The sequence below is a fragment of the Danio rerio genome, chromosome 23 (genome assembly GCF_049306965.1).
Source record: "Danio rerio strain Tuebingen ecotype United States chromosome 23, GRCz12tu, whole genome shotgun sequence".
NCBI classification, from domain to species: domain Eukaryota; kingdom Metazoa; phylum Chordata; class Actinopteri; order Cypriniformes; family Danionidae; genus Danio; species Danio rerio.
Window position 1 is genome coordinate 32,265,807 of NC_133198.1, and position 21,282 is coordinate 32,287,088.

Genomic DNA, 21,282 nt, shown 5'->3' on the forward strand with positions numbered 1-21,282 from the left:
AAGACATGTGGTATAGGTGAATTGAATAAACTAAATTGGCCGTAGTGTATGAGTGTGTGTGTGTGTGTGTGTGTATGTGTGTGAGAAAGAGAATGAGCGTGTATGGGTGTTTCCCAGTACTGGGTTGCAGCTGAAAGGGCATCCGCAGTGTAAAACATAATGGATAAGTTGGTGGTTCATATCTGCTGTACCAACTATGCCAAAGGATAATGAATAAATAAATATTTTGACATTTTCTTTTCATAAAAAAGCAATATAAAGCATTATAGCACAAATTTACTTCCATTTAATATGCTTTATGTATGCAAAATTAGCTAAATGTCATTGTTGCTGATATTAGTTTTTTTAAGTACATTTGTAATTTCTTGCATCTAACCTTGAATTTAAAGTTACCACAATAAAAAGAATCCTCAAATAAACATCCTTCTAGCTTCCACATATAATGTTCAATACAAATGTTGAGCACCTTCAGAAAGAAAGAAAACAAGAGCAAAGTTTCCCTAATGTGTGAATGTTGAGCTCATATCGTTATCAATTATGACAATTAAAAACATCTCTGAAAGCAATGCAGAATTTAACCAGAGTGTGGTTTCAAACATCTCGCAGATGTGCAACTCGCATGAAAAAGAAAAGAAGGGGGACATGAAAGGAATTTTTAAGCCTACACTAATAACATAATGGCTCAAAGCAGCCACATGAAAGCCTTGAGATGTTGGTGTACTTTGTGTTGCTATTGTGTTTCCTGTTCACAAGTTCATGCAACAGATGCCAAAGAAAAGCGTGGCGGCGCGGCCCCCCTCTGACCCGCCGGGTGAGAAATACACAAATGCTCTAGAGGACACAATATCCAACGCATACAAATGTGCTTGTGCGTTTCCTCATTTCATACAGAACACACACTTTCAGATGCAATCACAATTAGGATGAGAAAGGGTGTTCCTCGGTTTGCTCAAATATCAAGACTATAATCACAATAAATTTTTACGAGTGTCTGTGGTCTTTTTTTCCAGATGCTCAGAATTTAGAAGAATATCTTGACTGGGTTACATTAAAATGGCCTGCCCTTTCAAAAGTCTAATTGAATTCATTCAAGCGAGGGAAATTGCGCAGTAAAGGCAAATTAGCTAACCTCACATTTGAGCTTGTTTTCCCACTGAATCTGACCGAGTGCAAATTTCTGTGCTCAGTGTATTATGTTATGCGTAAAATAAATGATGTCCATAAAGCGTCACTTTTTTATATTTATAATGACAAATATATGCACCTGTGATTTAGAACAACAGACAATGGCATCAGATTTTGGGAAAGTTTCACACTTCTCTCTTTGTTTGCCTTGACGGGGAATATTTTGTAAAAGCCAAACACTGATCAACACTGACCTCTTCTGGCTGTTTCTCATACTGACACAGAGCGGAAAAACACCGAAAAAAAACAAACATTTTAACAGATATCACATCTCTAAAGGATAACATTTTGTAGACTTATGGACAGACATTAGAGAGTCTCTCTCGCTAATTTCTGCCATATCACAATTGTCATGTATTGAAGAGATAATGAAAATTCCTCACTATACCTACACTCAAGTGGTTTTAACTTTTATAAATTTCTTTCTTTAGTTGAACACAAAATAAGATTTTGTGAATTTTTTTAGCATAATTTGACATCCAGTCGATGGCTGTTTTTCCCCTCAACATTCTTTGTTAGACTTTCCTTTACGATAAAAAAAAAAAAGTTTTAACTCTAAGGTTTGAAACAAGTGGAGGATGAGTAAACGATAGCAGAATTTTCCTTTTTAGTTGAACTTTAACCCAGCTCATACACTGTAAAACCCAACAGTCAACTTTATCAAATGAAATGAGTGTAGTTAATTCAAAATTGACTAAAAGTTAATTTTGTTCATTTGAAAAAAGTTTTGAACTCGGTGTTAAAGTTAATTTAATACCTTATAACTTCAACTTAAATGGAGTAAGTTCACAGTAATCATATAGATTTGTTTTTTAACTCAAATGGTTTGTTGCAACTGGTTTCCTCAATCGGTTTGAGTTGCCTTAACTTATTAGATTTTAAAATATCCAGTAGGTTTGAGTTCTCTTTATTTATCGGGTTTTACTGTGCTCAAATTGTTTCATTTACTCAAATGGATTAAGTTCACAGCACTCATTAGGATTAGTTTTTTTTTTTTTACTTAAATGGTTTGTTGCAATCAGTTTCCTTAAATGGTTTGAGTTACCTTAACTTATTGGGTTTAACAGTGTACCACTCAACTTGCACGTTTTATACCTACATACTACAAACTAAACAGTAGGACTGGCAACAAGATCAACATTACATTATTACAGTAACGTTTATACATATATCATAAGCAGTTCATTTAAAATAGTTTTAAATTTAAACAGTGTAAAAAAAGTTAAGGTAACTCAAACCATTTGGAAAACAAACCTAATTGACATTTAGGGGTGGGGAGTTTGTTGGGGGAGTCTGGGGGCAATTATCTTGTGTTAGGATAGAAACCCGGCTATAGTTACAATGTTGCCCAATACAGTTCAAGTACAGGCTTCAGAAAGGTGTCTCCTTGTAGCAGATCTTAGTTTATGTGTGTGATGGAGGAATTCCTGCAGCTGTTTTGAATGGTTTTTAAATTTAATGAGCACTTCAGGAGCTCTCAATTTGTAAACATACCATCAGATGTCACAGATAAGCAACGTGTTTAAAATCAGCCCTCACAGTATTTAATTTGGATCCAAAACAAACATGTCATAAAAATACAAAACAAAAAGAAATGGCTTTAAATGCAGTTTTCAAAATGACACTGAGAACACAAAAGTACACCAAAGGCTGTTGTGTTATTTAGTTTTTCATTCTGGACAAACAAACAAGTGTGAACAAATTAGGGCTGTGCGATATTGGAAAAATCTAACACTGCAATTTTTGTTTTTAATTCTGCGATATATATATTGCAATATAAATACAATTTCACTAGATGACTTGCATAACTATTTGCAAAAATTGATTGAAATAATTATGTAGGGGATTACATATGCATAAAATATAAGAAACAATTTACAAGCATAGATAAAATTAATTTAAAAAAATAATTCAAATCAAATAAACAGTGATTTATTGTTTTCCTAAGAGTTGAACTGTATTCAGGTACATAGTAGTTGAACAATCAAATGTAAAATAATACCACATAGTCTTAGTTTTAAAAACAATTAAATAAAATTAACTTTTTAATGAAGTAAAAACGGTACAATTCCTTAAGCCTGAATCCTTTAAAATCCTCAGTCACAGGCCTCGAAAAATACTTGCGAAATAATAAATTATAGTCTAGACTCAACAGTGCGTATACTCATGATGTGACTATGTCCACTGATCATATTGCAATAACGATGCTGAAATTATATATAGTGCAGCCCTAGAACAAACTCAATTATATCTGACCTATATATTAATATATTTTTACTATGTTTTATCTTAGTAATAATTCTGTGATAACTGACTTTTTATGTGACGTGAATAACAATACAGTGTGGTTAAGAAGACTAAAGCAATTTTATTTATACATAGCAACTGCACTCTCTGTGTCAGCGGTAGTGTAAACACAGATTTGAGTGCTGAGATTATAAGTGTGTGGCTGAACAGATATAAACAAACAGCTGTCATTTAGGAACATGATAGAGAGGGTGTTTGGATAGAGATTTCTATAGCGATTAATTGTGCAGTAAAAAAAAAAATCATATTATTCCATGACTACAAACGATACAGAATCTGTACTAAAGTATACTACTGAAAAAAAAACAGTAATACTAAATGCTCAAGAAAAAAATAGAGAGCCATTTAGCTGCAACTGATAAAACTGCCTAAATTTTTAAAAAGAAAAACTTTTCTAAATCAGGAACAGATTTTAAACTAAAACATTTAATACATATTTTACATAATTTATCAACCACTTTCTTGTGTTAGATACCAATTTAGTCCAGTTCCACGTTTATAATAATAATAATAATAATAATAATTAATAATAATAATTGCTAACATTTATATAGCGCTTTTCTGGACACTCAAAATGCTTTACACATTTTTGGGGAGAATCTCCTCATTCACCACATTTATTCCTGGAAGACACCTAGCTGAGAGGTGTCCATTTAAATAGCATGACCAACACAGTCTGAGATGTAATCATTCCCCGTATGTGATTCCAAGGCACTTTGCTTGTCAACGGAAAAGATGCATGAGTCCGCTTGACTGTTGTGTTGTAAATCCCAGTCTGAGTGAAAATGGCGCTTAAATGTGTAGCTGTATTTCAAACTGTGATTACATCTGCTCTCTGATTAATGGACTACCAATTGTAATAGTGTAGTATGAAAAAAAAAAATCACGTGTGCAGTCGGTACCTGCATTTCCATCCGCTGTGCAGTCACTGGTGTACAGATGAGCTTGTCGAGTTGTGATTTGGGCTGTAAAGTGTACTTGAAAACACTTCTTGGGATGAAAGAGGAGTTGATGTGTTGAATACTTCAGTTGTCTTCAGTTGTGGTGTTGGCATTGAGGTTGTGCCGGTGTCTGGATCTGCGGTCTGTAATGCTGTAGATGTAGTCGATGGTGACACTGAAGGAGTCAAGTTTGTGGTGTAATCAGCTGGAATTTCAGGCCTTTCTGCAGTCCATGTTGGTGAATGTGTTGTAAAGTTGGCTTTTTGTGGGTCATCATAGACAGAATGTGATTTTAACAGCTCTGAAAAACAATTGTAGATATATGATGATTTCAATGCTCCTGAAGCATTTTTATTTTAAAAATGAATATTAAAGAAAAGACAAAAAAAAAAACATTCTTGAAGTGAAACATTTTGAACAGACACTAACCTGAACATGGAGAGGTGTTTTCCATGGTCCAGTGCATTTTGTGATTTGTCTCTTTAAACGTGAGGACAGCGTCTATCTTGTAGAAATTTTGCTGAAGTTTCTCTCCTGTTTGACTTAAACACTCCTGCAAAATAGTATAAATAAGAAACTGTAGCTTTATCTGATTTATTTACTTGGCTTAATTTGAAAAGATCTTGTTAAATAAAACTGAACGAACACCAGAATTTCCTCATGATAGAAAATATTTCTATTAAAATATAAAACAGCACTTTAACTATAATTAATGTATCCACAGATACACTAAAATAAATATAAATACAAAGAAAATAATTCCATTACCTCAGAGCAAGGTTGTTATACAACTAAAACTACAGCTAAACTACAGCCAATTAAAAGTATTTTTGTTAAAGAAAATAAATATTAGCGTACAATGGTTACTCAGTGCTTCCCACAGGTTTGAAATACACTTGCGGAACTTGCGGAATACCTTTGAACACATCAAATAGTTGACTGTATGCGACAAACAAAACATAATTCGATTTTTTTTTACATTTTTATTTATTAAGAAACTGTTATGAACTGTGTTTCTTTTCAATGGGTTAAAGTTAAAAAAGACTATCCCTATTTCTACTACTTTTATGCAATTCCAGAGCCATGTGCACCCATTGACAGGTAAAATCTGATTTTCTCTATCTCGCATTCAAATTCAGGTTGCTTTATTGGCATGATGTTTTGTACAATATTGCCAAAGAATTTTAGATGTATAAAAGGTGTAACATATCCTCAAATTAGTAAAATATATAGGAATAAAAGGAAGAAGAAAAAAACACAATAAAATTATAACAATTACAAGAATAAAAAGTGTAGATAATTTAAATAAGGCTTAAATAAGACTGATTAACCTTAATTCTAATGGTGTGCAAATATTTTGCAGCCAATTAGATGTAATTTCATCCTCTCTGAGCATTTACTAAAGCTTTTCTGAGTGGTTTAGAATTAGGAATTAATTTATGTTTCTCTCACTCTCACAACATGCGTGTGCACATAGAATTAACGACAGCTTTAGAAAGAGAAAGCAAAAGCCAAATCCCAGACATTTTAGTAGATTTAGAAACCCTGGGCGGACAAAAAAGGCACATCTTTGTGGATCCGCAGAGCATGCGAGACTGTCAGTAGGAGTTTTGACAGTTCTTGCGCACATAAAACAAGCAGTATGAAACGGATGCAAAAGAGAAGATTTTCACTACTTAATCGATCATTTTGTTATATTGGGTGGATAGAAAAAAAATTAAAAGAGTAAAAAAGATGATAAAAAATACGTTAATTTACCTGGGTGGCTCGCCCAAGTTAAGTTTATGTGTGGGAAGCACTGGTTACTATATGGTGCTAAACATTTTTATCCAAATATTCTTACAGTACATGCTGCTTTTGTGCTCCAACAATTTTTGCTATTATAAATGTCGAAAACTATTCTGCATAGATTTTGTACATTCTGCATCAGGATTCTCTGATGAATAAGTATAAAATAAACAACAGTTAAATAGAAAACATGTGACAGTATAAAGGTCCCGTAAGATGCTTTGAATATGCATTTATTCGATGTTTGACGCAATCTCAACCAAAATGTGAAAAGATACAGTGTAGCTCCTCCAATTTAAAAATAAAAACAGCCAAAAGTGTTTTGTTCCATCACAGCTCTGCCAGGAGGAGTGGGTGATCTCAAGCAAATGGAAAAAAAAAAAAAAAAAAAAAAATATATATATATATATATATATATATATATATATATATATATATATATATATATATATATATATATAAACTTCTCAAAGGGGGCGGGGCTTGTCAGATAATAGAGAGCATTTGATTGGTTATGATTTGATTAACTTAAGTATGAGGTAACATGAATAAAACCATTAAATCGGAAGTTACAAACTACAAGCTTTACATGTTTATATCAGATTTATATCTTCTAAACACAAATTTTGTCGTTGTTGTGGACCACACTAGCTTATAGATATCTTTAAATGTAACAATACTGATACTAACATCTAAAAAAAACTTCATGGGACCTTTAACTACCTTTATTATCTTGATCAAGTGAATACATCAGTACTGTATAGAAGTATTGCATTCTATGTGAACTTACAAAATCATTCACTACTAACCTTATTCTGTTGAATGTAGGATGTAGGAATGATAAGCTGCACAAAGTCAGTGGTCTCCGTCCAGCTAAACGTGTCAGTCTGCTCCACCATCACACTGCTTACTGACAGGGTCTCATTTTGATATCCCCCTCTTTTGGTCAAACCCATGCGCCGCTTATAGATATGCAGCACCGTTTCATTAGATGACGACGTGTTCCCTAAAACAAACATGCAGTGTAGCTGTTAGTGACTGAAAAACTATGGTATGTTATGATGTGCAGTGATATAATATTATAATTAACAAACCGTTAGGGCAAGTAGCCTCCATGCTGTAGGCATAATTGCCACTGACCAGTTTGAGGGGTAAGAAATGACCTTCAGATGCGAAAACCTAAAAAATTTGTAGAATTTTAATACAAATATATTAGAGGCTTTTAGGGCTTTTTAGACAATTTTAAATCAGCTTAAGCACTATTGATTAAATTCTTTTAGCAAAAAATGATTTGAGTTAGCAATATGCTATTCAGCTGAGTACCATTAGGTGGCACACTAAATCCAGGGTTTAACTCTACCCACTCTAAGCCAAATGTCAAATTCCCTGGCTTTTTTCCAGACTAAAATCTGAATTTCCATGACCTATAATAAACAGAAAGCTATTGTGTTAAGCACTGAGCAGAAAAAGACACAGAGTGTATTTAAATCCATCCATTTGAAGCTTTATTTACTTATTCACAGATGTTTTTAGTACAAAGAGTTTAATAAAAACTCTCGGTTAGGACACATAGGTCCGTGTATCATCCGTTCATTTGATTATTCCTTTTATTACGGAAAACGAAACATCAGAAAAACGATGAATATTTCGTTTTTCTGTTTATTCTGTAGGCAGAAAAAACGGAAACTCATCTGTTATTCTGCTTATTAACTTCAAACGAAATATTAAAACAAACACAAAACCAAAACGAAATAATGAGTCAAAATATGGTCCGTGTACGGTCCGTGTACGTTTTGTTCATTTGTTTCCCATTTTCAAACGGAATAAAGGAAATGGAGAAAACGGCCGTTTTTCCGTTTTTCTTTTGCTCACGAGAAAACGAAAAAACGAGATTTTGGCTGGATTTTCGTTTTTTTTTTGGTTTAGGGTAGGAAAACGGATAAACGACTTTAAAATTCATTTTACACATGTAGGCGGTGCTGAAACGCCCACTTTCCTCTAATTGGTTAACCAAATCTGCGCTCGTGACGTCGCCCTCAAAATAAAAGCCTTACACGCAGGCTTTTAATTATTATTATTTAATTATATATATAAACAAAGTTTACATATTCTATCATTTGAACCACACACAGTTAGCAGGCTTACATTCATTACGTATGTATAAATTAAATAAAAACGTAAATCAGCAGTATTCTTAGACATTTGTCATTAAAATAAGGTCATAGTTCACTGCCAAGCTTCTTGCTGCTGTGCACCTGATGCAGAGCAAAGATAGCCATTTCCGAGCAGCACCTGGTTTGCATGATTGTTTCAGAGCTATTGTAGGCCTAAATAATAGCCTACTCTGTATAAAATAATAATTTATTATTATTATTATTATTATTATTATTAGGCCTATTATTATTAGTATTGTTATTATTATTATTTACTTAGTTATTTAATGGTTGTAAGAACACAATGGACCCTGCATGGGGCTATAATAAATGGTACCATTTGTTTCTATTGGATTTTCTCCTATTTTAATTTAATATATGCCTTTAGCCTATTGTAAATATTTATTTGATAATTAATACTTTTTTATTGCAACGTCAAAGTAGGCCTGTCTTATTATTATTATTTTTTGTTATTATTTTGTCGTTGTTGTTGTTATTATTATTGTAGCAGGGACATAGCCACAGGTGTGGCAGAGTGTGCTGGTGCCACCCAAAGTGGCATCTTGCACCTGAAAATAGATGCCTTCGCGCTCAAGCGCGCGCAAACAACTTGCACAGGCAAAAGTAATGATGAATGTGTTGAAGGAAAAAAAAACATTCTAATTATTTGTTAATAAAATAGTGCAACATTATTCTCAGTCAGTGTAGGCTGAAAAAATTAAGATCGCCAGCATTTCAAGGGTGGTTTTATTTTTAGTTCATTGCTGTGACGCGCTATATTTCACTAAGGCTGCATGAGACTGCGCATCTTGCTTATTTTCTCTATTTTACATACAGAACATATCATACAGTCCTACCGTTCTAGTGAGTGTGGGGCATTGCTTTACGGTGGTAAAGTGGATTATTTCTTGGCAAATTCATAATGATTCACTTTGTTTAGTAATAAATTTCATAGTTATAAAATAATGTAGTGGCAATTTTCTTTAAAGAGGTGCTCTCTGTGGTCAAGAAACAAAGTCTTACTCGGAATGTCTTTTCAAAGCTTTTATTCTTTGCAAAGAAGGTCACAGTCATACAGCAACAACAGTTTCTGCAGAGTGAGACACTGAAGTCAAGTGTGTTCACCCTTTTATCTGGTTTTTACTGCTTACAAGGTCAAACCCTAATACTGCCCATTCTGACGACAGTTTCTACAGAATGAGACACTGAAGCAAAGTATGTTCACTGTTCTATCTAGTTTGTACTGCTTGCAAGGTCAAATCCTAATAAGGCCCATTCTGTACGTGCATCAGGTGCTCCGCTGTTTCTGCTGTAAGTTTCCACTACACATGTTTATCTAAAATGAATTTCCATTACAATTCCTCTCTTTTTATCATTCATTGATAACTCATTATTAAATTCATTTTTCAATTGATTTCTAAAATCACACTGGTTAATCATTTAACAGGTTTCTGCTCACATCAAATACACTAGAGATGTTTAAACACTCTTCTTAATATAGTTTCCCCATTAAGAGTTACCTTTCAAAACATCCCTCTTCCCTGGGAGCCGGGCTAAACGAATAATCACTGTTATTGCGCTCCTGACCGAAATCAGACCCTCAGTCACCCCTCAGAGGTTCAAATCACAGAAATTGCCTGTTATTTTCACATTATTGATTTGTTCACACAACAAAATTCTGAAAGCATTTCTTCAATCAGTTAAAAAATTATTAACACTCTACATTATCAATTCATCAATAACACTCAGAAACATAGGAACACATTGTTGTTTCTGTACTCTTAAACATACATCACATTTACACTCTTCTCTCGATTTTCATGCAAATGATCACTCTTTTAAGACTTGTTACAGAACATACCAACTCATGCAGTTTGCTGTTTTTGTTTGGATAGACCCAAAATACACATAAGCAAGCAGATAGTTATCTCAAATTTCAAAAAGTCAGGTCCGTTAATATTTTCCCAATTAAGTAACAGCTGTTACCTAAAATTTTGTTCTCAATTTGTTTACGGTTTTTCTTTATCCATATCCATGTAGCTACTGTTATCGTCAAAGTCATAATCAAAATCATGACCCATGTCAACATTCATACCCTCTTTTTTAACCGCCATCTTTACCATCAGATGGGATGTTGTAGATGTAATCTGTCTGCCCACTGACCATGATACAAATCTGAATATACATGGCAGACAACATAATATCACTAGACCCACCCCCAATACAGGTAACACCACAGTAAAGGCCCAGTAGAAATAGTTTCCCCACTTAAATGACAGCCAATCTAGCCATCAGTTGTTAGCGTTCTTAGGCTCTTTTACGGCCAATCTCATATCGGCTACAATGTCAGAAATGGTTTCCTGGAATCAGGTTCATGAAAACAACAGAACATTCAGTGATAATAATAGCAACATCAGTGTGATTTGTCTCAATCCACACGCTCCATTGCCAGTTCCAGAGCAAGGAAGATGACGTAACATAATGTCAATGATAGTAACGTCAGCCACAACATGTTTTTTTTTTTCAGCCCACACATACCTGGCACTCGGAATGGATGCCAGCGAATCTTTTCGTTCATCTTCAGATCTTTAATGCGATGGTCAATCACAGCTTATTCACCTCTCTTTTGGTCGCTTTCTCCTCCATCTTCTTGCTGCTTGGTGTTGTATTCAGAAGTTACTGTCTCACACACACCTCTTGACCTTGTTGTTTCTCCCCAGCTGTGACCTTGCTTCACTCAGATAGCAGCCTGCTGTTTTCTTCAGACAGCTTCAGAGCCCCTCTTTCTCTCCTACTCCCTCGTGGAATCTTTCTCAGGTGATAGAACTTTCCTACAGTGCCCAGCGTGCACCCACGTCGCCCGCTCTGCAACCTTCACCGCTGTCTCAGTGGTCAGTAGCACTTGAAATGGACCCAACCAGCGTTTCGCTCTCCAGCTCTTTCTCCTCAGGTCCCTGATCACCACGAAATCGCCAGGCCTCAGACTGTGCAGTGGTCTCTCAGCAGCCTTCCCCTGTGCGGCCTTTACCTGCACACAAACATCGGACAACACATGAGACAATTCTTTACAGTAATTCAACATGTCATTCTTACACACATCTGTTGAGGGCAGCTGCTGTTTTCCCCCATTCACACCTACACGCTGTGGTTTACCAAAGAGAATTTCAAACGGGCTCAAATTCATTTTTGATCTTTTTCTCATTCTCATGTACATCAGGACAATGGGTAAAGCTTGAACCCATGTAAGCCCTGTGTCTTCACAACATTTTGCCAATTTGTTTTTCAGGATGCCATTTTCTCTTTCAACAGCTCCACCTGAAGCCGGATGGTGACTGCAATGTGTTCTCAAATCAATTTCCGAATATTGGCCCACTTGTTTGATTGCTTCATTAACAAAATGTGTACCATTATCTGAACTTCTTTTTCGTGGTATTCCCCATCTCGGCACAATTTCAGTCGCAAATTTCTACCGCAGCCGAATCTTGTTTTGAGGTTGGAAAAACTTCAACCCATTTTGACCACATGTCAACCATCACCAAACAGTACCTTTTCCCATTGCATGGGGACAATTCAATGAAATCTATCATCAAATATTCAAAAGGCCCTGTTGGAGGTGGATGAGATGATAGTGGAACTTTTATCGCTCTGGCCACATTATGTGTGTTGCAAATTACACATCGTCTACAGAAATTGTCCGCAAATGCAGTGAACCCCTTTGTGAACCACAGTTCGTTCATTTGCGCAACCATTGCTGTTTTTGACACATGATCTTTACCGTGAAGTAATTTTGCATAATGTTGGAAAAAATGTTTTGGTAAACACGCCTTGCCCTCAGCACACTTCCACACATTATCTTTCATCACACAGCCAGACTGTCTCCACTTGTTCTTCTCCAGCCCCGTCGCAAAGGTCTGCATGTCCTGCAAAGAAGAACACACGTCATTGTTATCACCAACAGATAGCAAAGAACATTCAGAGTTGTCCTTGTCTTGGGACGCCGCGACTTTTGCTGCTCCATCTGCCCTGGAGTTACCTACAGAAACAGAATCTTTATTATTAGAGTGCGCTGCGCATTTACAAATGACCAGTTTGTCAGGTAGTAAAATTGCATCCAGCAGCGCTGCCACTAAAGGAGCATTGAGTATTGGTCGACCATCAGATTTTAGTAATTTTCTGTGTTTCTACAGAGCCCCAAAATCATGAGCTACCCCAAATGCATATCTTGAGTCAGTGTAAATGGTAGCCTCTTTTTCTGCCATCAATTTACATGCCTCTTTCAACGCCACAAGCTCTGCGGCCTGTGCAGAATAGTGCCCTGGCAATTTCCCAGAGGTCACCACATCAAATTCAGTTGTTACAGCGTTTATTCTTTATTCTGGCCTGTTTGTGGATCTTAAAATGCTGACCCATCCACAAAGAGGACATTGTCACAATTTTCAAGTGGTTCGTCAGAAAGGTCAGGTGGTGGTGTACACACCTGTTCAAGTGCTGTTAAACAACAATTATGCTCTTCCCCATCTTCCTCAGTTGGAAGAAGAGTAGCTGCATTCAAACCAGTACATTGTTTAACAGTCTACCTCCATGGTCCTGTAGGAGCAATGACGTCATGAACCCACTCCTCTCATCTACCATCTGAACAAATGGTTTTGTTGGTACAGGTAAACCCAATGCAGGGGCTTCAGCCATTTGTAATTTCATGTTTACAAATGCCTGCTCTGCCTCTGTCTTCCACCCTAGTTTATCAGTGGATTTCATCCCCTTCCCTAGTGTTAGGACTCTCAGGGGTTGTTCCAAAATTGCATAATTTGGAATAAATGTGCGACAATATGAGCACATACCCAAAAAAGACAACATTTGGTTTTTTTTCGTTAGTGGTTTCGGTACATTTTTTTTATACCACTCACCCTTTTTTCAGACAGAGATTTGCTGTGTGGAGTAATGACGTGCCCCAAAAATGTTACCTTTTGTTTAACACACTGCAATTTTGTCAAACTGACCTTGTGGCCCTCCTTAGCCAAATGCCTAAGGAGAGTCACAGTGTCTTTCACACACATCTCTTCATTCTCAGCACATATCAACAGGTCATCAACATACTGTAACAAAGCAGTTCCAGCTGTCAGGGTCAAAGGTTCCAAACTTCTTAACAACGCTTCGTTGTATAAAGTGAAACACACCTGACACAGACGTGTAAAGGTGTTGCCTTTGCCATTAAAATTAAATTCAAACCAAAACTGGCTGTCTTTGTCCACTGGCACACTGAAAAATGCATTAGCCAAATCAACCACTGAATAGAATTGTGATTTTTCAGGAATTTGTGACAAAATCGTGTACGGATTTGGAACTTATGGAGCCCTTTGTTTGACAGCTGCATTTACTGCTTGTAAATCCTGTACGAAACGCCATTCAGTAGGCATCCCATTATCCCTTATCTTTTTAACAGGAAAAATAGGGGTGCGAACCTCAGAATTGTTGCATAGTACAATAACGCCCTGTTCCATTAAAGCCTCAAATACTGGGGTAATGCCCTCAATGGCTTCCCTTTTCAAAGGATATTGTTGTTGGCATGGTCTGTAATCAGATTTTGCAATGATTGTCACTGGATCACAACCTTTGATTAAACCAACATCATATTTGCTTTTAGCCCACAATTCACTTGGTATTTCTGCTAAAGCTGGGTGTATGTCTGCAGCGTTAAAGTCAACCATGCAAGAATTCTTTACGCAAAGTTTGTCAATCGCAGTCACAGTTCTTGAAACAGCTGTTTCAGTTTCACTGTCCACCCTAAAGGCCTGCGAGAGCACGCTCCATTCTACCCCTCCCTCTCTGCTGATCCAATCTTTGACTTCAAGACACTGCTTCACAAACGGGCCTAAATCAGCCCAAGACTGATGTTTACCCTTGCAAACTGATATGTGAGGCACAGCCTGTGCTGACATGAGATAGAATGAACGCTGCTTTTCTGACAGAGACACTGAAACTGCACACAGACTATCCTTCCAGTACATTTTCTCTAAAATCAAAGTTTCATTCACATTTGCCTCAAACCAAGCCTTTTCAAACTCTGCATCCCTATCAGTTACGACATGTGACGTACAATGCAGTTCACCAGGAGACATTATATCCCTGTCAAAAGGTTTTACACGTTCTTCAGCCAATTTGCAAATTGAATTAGCCCACTCATTGTTTTCAACCAGCCATTCATAAGCCCACTTCGGTGCTTGTGATTCAATTTGTAAACAACAAAATTCCTCTCCTTCAATCACTCTCACACCAGTGGAATCTGCTGTTAAAATCAAGTTTAGTTTACACAAAATGTCCCTTCCGAGGATAGGAACAGGGCATTTTGGTGAACAAACAAATGCATGTCTGAAAATTTTACCCCCCTCTGTCTCACAGGTCAGCGAAGCTGTAAATCGCTCAACCACTGAATGACCAGATCCAGACAGAGACTTGTGAAATTTGTTTGTTAAAGGTATTTCACACTGCAGGTCACATGGTCGTATGCAAGATATGCTAGCTCCACTATCAGCTAAAACTCAACCAATGTATTCTCAATCAACATAGAATATTTTGCATATTTAAAAAAAATGCTTCACTATTAAAAACAATGCCAAATTTACAGTGGGAAATGCAAGCTTTTCCTTCATTGCAGAGAGCCAGTTTGTCAGTGTATGTGAATATGTGTGTATAAAAATGTGTCTGCATTTAAACATGTTAGTAAAAAATGTTCACTTCCCTTTACTGTAGCTGTTGGCTGTTTGCCCAGACCCTCTCCATTCTGCTCTTCCCTCTCCGCACATCAGCTCCTCGTTGTTGGTTAGCGCCTTTCGGGTCAATCCTTAACCAAAAGTCCATCTCGGTTGCAAGCGCAGACATTTGGTACCGGTTCACATCACGTGCACGACAGGCTCTGCAGGTTTCATCGCCATACGTCACATTCCAGTTTCTCCATCTAGTATCTTTCTCCCCCTTGACACCTTTGTCACCTTTGAACTTGGTTGTCAGGTGTTGGTTGGATCTTTGGTTGGCCACTTGTACCAGAGCCATGCACAGCTCCCTTTCTGCTTTCTTCTTGTCTTGCTCTTGCTTCATTGTCAGCTTGTCTTCAGCATGTTGAGCACACAGCAGAATGTCCGTTAAATGTCCATTTCTCCAGTTCAAACAGATGTCCTCCACTCGCTTGAGGTGGGAATTTCGTTGGTGCGGTCGGAGGTCTTCTGGGACAGTAGCAGTTGAGGTTTGGGTCAGTTCTCAGGGCTCGCAGCTCAGCCACGGGATAGTGATGGTACGGCGGTGCATGTATGGAAACAGATGTATAGAAAGGATTAGTGGTGCTAATTAATCTTTCATTCACACATTCACATTTTTCTTTCACTTTATCTCCTTCATTCTTTTCCCTACATGCCAGCTGCCTCTGCAGCATTTTCCTCTTTGCCTCTTATCTGCCTCCCTGAGCCAACAATCAACAGTGTCTCCATACGACACACACACATGCCTTTCACAACAACAACAACCTGCTTTTCCTTCTGCTTTTTCATTATGTTTAACCTAGTAACACTCAACATTCCTTTTCCCTTAGAAACTTGTGATACTTTATTGTTTTCCTATCTCTTGCATGCCTTTTTCTTTTTTTTTTTTCTTTTGCCGTATAAATTTCCCATATTCCAAAACACCGGTGTATCATATCTTTTTATTTTGCTTTGAGACTTCCCCATGCTGGCAACAATCTTTCCCCTGGACTTTTTCGGTACCTATTAATCTGTCGGACGTCTCCAACAGATTTCGATTTTTCACCTAAAATCGAAAAGTTAAGCTTTCCAGCTCTAATTTTGTGGCCCCCAATTTCAACCCCCTTTTAGAAGTAAATCGCTTGGCCCCTGATTTCAACCTCCTTCCGGAAGTAAATCGCACAGCCCTAGATTTCAACCTCTTTTTGGAAGTAAATCGCACAGCCCCCTGATTTCAACCCCCTCCTGGGAGTAAATCGCAGTTAGCTAGCCAAACGTGTTAAAAAGGTCTTGATCTTAGTCAGGCGCCAGATCTCACTTGTGTAAGGTCTTGATCTCAGCTAAACGCCAGATCTCACTTGTAAAAAGGTCTCGATCCCCACCTGATGTCAGATCTCACTTGCATTAATCACGCTGCTATCCCACAGAGACAGATCTACCAGCATGGTGATGGCCCAAATTACAGTGAAAAACCCTTTTAATTGCCTAATCAAATGCCCAAAACTGTTCAATTTTCTTTTAGTAACAAACAAAGAATTTGTCTCTTACCAGAGAGTTCAGATGCCACTTGAGTTCTTTTTCCCAGATGTCAGTGGGGTTCCCCTCCGAGCCCTGCGGTCGGCCCCTCAACCCTCAATCGAGCGGGGCAGGGCTGTGACACGAAGTCCCAGGATGATCAGTCACCGTCCGCAGGGTCCGGAAAAGTTCCTCCAAGACATCCCACTATTCTGACACCAAATTGTAGTGGCAATTTTCTTTAAAGAGGTGCTCTCTGTGGTCAAGAAACAAAGTCTTACTCGGAATGTCTTTTCAAAGCTTTTATTCTTTGCAAAGAAGGTCACAGTCATACAGCAACAACAGTTTCTGCAGAGTGAGACACTGAAGTCAAGTGTGTTCACCCTTTTATCTGGTTTTTACTGCTTACAAGGTCAAACCCTAATACTGCCCATTCTGACGACAGTTTCTACAGAATGAGACACTGAAGCAAAGTATGTTCACTGTTCTATCTAGTTTGTACTGCTTGCAAGGTCAAATCCTAATAAGGCCCATTCTGTACGTGCATCAGGTGCTCCGCTGTTTCTGCTGTAAGTTTCCACTACACATGTTTATCTAAAATGAATTTCCATTACAATTCCTCTCTTTTTATCATTCATTGATAACTCATTATTAAATTCATTTTTCAATTGATTTCTAAAATCACACTGGTTAATCATTTAACAGGTTTCTGCTCACATCAAATACACTAGAGATGTTTAAACACTCTTCTTAATATAGTTTCCCCATTAAGAGTTACCTTTCAAAACATCCCTCTTCCCTGGGAGCCGGGCTAAACGAATAATCACTGTTATTGCGCTCCTGACCGAAATCAGACCCTCAGTCACCCCTCAGAGGTTCAAATCACAGAAATTGCCTGTTATTTTCACATTATTGATTTGTTCACACAACAAAATTCTGAAAGCATTTCTTCAATCAGTTAAAAAATTATTAACACTCTACATTATCAATTCATCAATAACACTCAGAAACATAGGAACACATTGTTGTTTCTGTACTCTTAAACATACATCACATTTACACTCTTCTCTCGATTTTCATGCAAATGATCACTCTTTTAAGACTTGTTACAGAACATACCAACTCATGCAGTTTGCTGTTTTTGTTTGGATAGACCCAAAATACACATAAGCAAGCAGATAGTTATCTCAAATTTCAAAAAGTCAGGTCCGTTAATATTTTCCCAATTAAGTAACAGCTGTTACCTAAAATTTTGTTCTCAATTTGTTTACGGTTTTTCTTTATCCATATCCATGTAGCTACTGTTATCGTCAAAGTCATAATCAAAATCATGACCCATGTCAACATTCATACCCTCTTTTTTAACCGCCATCTTTACCATCAGATGGGATGTTGTAGATGTAATCTGTCTGCCCACTGACCATGATACAAATCTGAATATACATGGCAGACAACATAATATCACTAGACCCCTACAGAATAAACAGAAAAACGAAATATTCATCGTTTTTCTGATGTTTCGTTTTCCGTAATAAAAGGAATAATCAAATGAACGGATGATACACGGACCCACATAATGATTCAAATGAGAAAAATATATTTTACCATGTTGTCAGGTTGCATATGTTTACTATACAGTGCTAAAGCCCAAGACTGTGCTGGACGGAAAGTTGGACAAAGTTTAATTTCAAGGGCCTTCAATCTTTTCGGTCCGTGTATCATCCGTTCATTTGATTATTCCTTTTATTACGGAAAACGAAACATCAGAAAAACGATGAATATTTCGTGTTTCTGTTTATTCTGTAGGCAGAAAAAACAGAAACTCATCTGTTATTCTGCTTATTAACTTAAAACGAAATATTAAAACAAACACAAAACCAAAACGAAATAATGAGTCAAAAAATGGTCCGTGTACGGTCCGTGTACATTTTGTTAATTTGTTTTCCATTTTCAAACGGAATAAAGGAAATGGAGAAAACGGCCGTTTTTCCGTTTTTCTTTTGCTCACGAGAAAACGAAAAAACGAGATTTTGGCTGGATTTTCGTTTTTTGGTTTAGGGTAGGAAAACGGATAAACGACTTTAAAATTCATTTTACACATGTAGGCGGTGCTGAAACGCCCACTTTCCTCTAATTGGTCAACCAAATCTGCGCTCGTGACGTCACCCTCAAAATAAAAGCCTTACACGCAGGCTTTTAATTATTATTATTTAATTATATATTAACTAAGTTTACATATTCTATCATTTGAACCACACACAGTTAGCAGGCTTACATTCATTGCGTATGTATAAATTAAATAAAAACGTAAAGCAGTATTCTTAGACATTTGTCATTAAAATAAGGTCATAGTTCACTGCCAAGCTTCTTGCTGCTGTGCACCTGATGCAGAGCAAAGAAAGCCATTTCCGAGCAGCACCTGGTTTACATGATTGTTTCAGAGCAAGGGCTTTATAATAATAATAATAATAATAATAATAATTATTATTATTATTATTATTATTATTATTATTATTATTATTACCAGTTACCAGTGTTTTTATTGTTTGGTGTGTTTTTTTTTCTTTTTAATAGTTGTTAGCAGAACCAGAATAAGAACACTTTGGGCCCTGCTATAAAAACAAAGGGTACCATTTGTTTTCATTTATTTCTTCCTATTTTAATTATATATTGTAATTATTTATTTGATAATTAAACTATTTTATTGCAACGCCAAAGTAGGCCTGTCTTATTATTATTTTTTATTATTAAATTTGCTGTTATTGTAGGCTAGATGGCAGGCTTTAAATATTTTAAATAACATTTACTCATAACCTTACTAATTCGAGAGCCGAACCTAAAAAAGTTTAAGTGCAATAAGCCTGTACAATAAAGGGAGCCGCAATGCATATTTCTAGCGCATTCTTTCACTCAACAATTATTGCTGGAATAATGAAATAAATTTCAAATTAACTAATTAAACACATTATAGTTGATAAAAAAAATTGTGAGAAAAACAGAAAAAAAACAGATGAGCTCGCTACATGTGCGTTGCGCTAATAATTTGACATTTGCTCTTTTTAGAAAGTGCTACAGCGGGCCCTGCTATTTCACATATAAGGTTAGTGATACGTATTTTAAATTAGTATTGCACATTATTCATTCATTTTCTTGTCGGCTTAGTCCCTTTATTAATCTGGGGTCGCCACCGCGGAATGAACCGCCAACTTATTTAGCAAGTTTTTACGCAGCGGATGCCCTTCCAGCCACAACCCATCTCTGGGAAACATACACACATACACACACACACTTATACAGTACGGACAATTTAGCCTACCCAATTCACCTGTACCGCATGTCTTTGGACTGTGGGGAAAACCGGAGCACCCGGAGGAAACCCACGCGAACGCACTACACCATTGAATTAGACACACAATCTCAAAAAAAAAACTTGATGCTTATTTACATTATCTAAAGTTATTTCTTACGAGGTAGGATCTGTTGTTGTATTATATATTTTCGTTTTAATATGCAAATAATTTTCTTTAATTTGTAATAGGCCTATTGTCCCTCATTGCATAAAATAACCAGCCTTTGTATTCAATATGTTTGTAAATTGTCCATCCAGTTTGACGCAAGCTAAACAACATTTTGGCCTGTTTTGCTTATTAAATGAGTGATTTTCACGAAGAAACAAATCATCCATCCACACAGTTTTGTATAGGACCTGTGTGAACAAAAATATACACTTCATCATAGCCTATAGGAAAATGTATCTGTTTAGAACCAATTTTGTGTTGTATAATTAAAAATATTAAAAATACAATAAAAAAAAAAGGAATAACATTTGAAGTGTAATGCTTCAAAGATTCAATACGCTGCATGCAGAGCCAAAACAAAAACTGGTTTGTTTGTTTAATAAAATAATAATATGAAATTAAAGTGAAATAGTTCCATAACCTGTATTATAACTGTAGTCACCCTAGATGACAAATCATCCGTTGCGCCGGTCAGTTTCACCTTTAATCAAGCATGTGCCAGAACCAAATGAGAATATTTACAGATTACCTCGGAATGAGACCTCGGTCTGTGAAGGATGCAGAACACAGAAACTCGTTGAGAATGGAGATGCATGTTAGATGTTTTATATCCCTTTAGATATTGTAAATAAACAACAAGTTTTTATAGAGATTGTGTCATGTCTTTTCTTTGACGCACGCGCTGAACAGCCCCGAAAAGTCGCCTTTATTTAGCCTGTAGCCTAAATAATAGTTTAGATTTTATAACATATAATGTTCCATTACTTTAAATGTATAATGTTTTTTAATATTATTGATTATATAAAATATATATTTATATAAATGCGCTCTGATCATTCAAGGATCATAATGCGTTGCATATTCTTCTTATTCTTCATTAGGCTTGATCCGTAAATTGTGTATTTTATAAACTGATCGTTTATAAGGACTAAGCTATTAATAACTGTAATTCCTCGAATGTAAAAGTCTTGATTAAAGAAAAAGAGAACTTAATTCGACATATGCATATAGTGCGCTTATTTCTGCGCGCATCGCGCGCTTTACCGAATTACCTTTTTTATTTTTTATGCACTATAAATGCATCTGGCAGCACCGAAAAGAGCAAATGCCAAGTTATTAGCGCAGCGCACAGACAGCTAGCTCGTCT

At 36.5% G+C, this 21,282-nt stretch overlaps 1 protein-coding gene and 1 long non-coding RNA gene across 14 annotated transcripts in view; both read right to left on the reverse strand.

Annotated features, from left to right (window-relative positions):
- The window catches only part of ciroz (ciliated left-right organizer protein containing ZP-N domains), a 54,627-nt gene that overhangs the window by 22,654 nt on the left and 10,691 nt on the right, over nt 1-21,282 (reverse strand). For 8 of the 13 annotated variants that reach the window (XM_073939122.1, XM_073939120.1, XM_073939125.1 and 5 more), the window contains exons 8-11: nt 7,316-7,400; nt 7,031-7,227; nt 4,863-4,986; nt 4,395-4,734 (exon numbers count right to left, since the gene is read on the reverse strand). In XM_073939122.1, the coding sequence (XP_073795223.1) occupies nt 4,418-4,734; nt 4,863-4,986; nt 7,031-7,227; nt 7,316-7,400 (723 nt within the window). In that variant the 3' untranslated portion in view covers nt 4,395-4,417. Of the gene's footprint in view, nt 1-2,706; nt 4,735-4,862; nt 4,987-7,030; nt 7,228-7,315; nt 7,401-21,282 lie in introns of those variants that run through there. The other 5 variants (XM_068216920.2, XM_073939121.1, XR_012398578.1 and 2 more) reach the window with 3 other exon arrangements.
- On the reverse strand, nt 9,404-13,485 carry LOC137489842 (uncharacterized). The gene is made up of 2 exons (XR_011009204.2): nt 12,150-13,485; nt 9,404-11,402 (listed from the first exon to the last, which is right to left on the reverse strand). It is a non-coding gene; the product is annotated as an uncharacterized lncRNA (long non-coding RNA).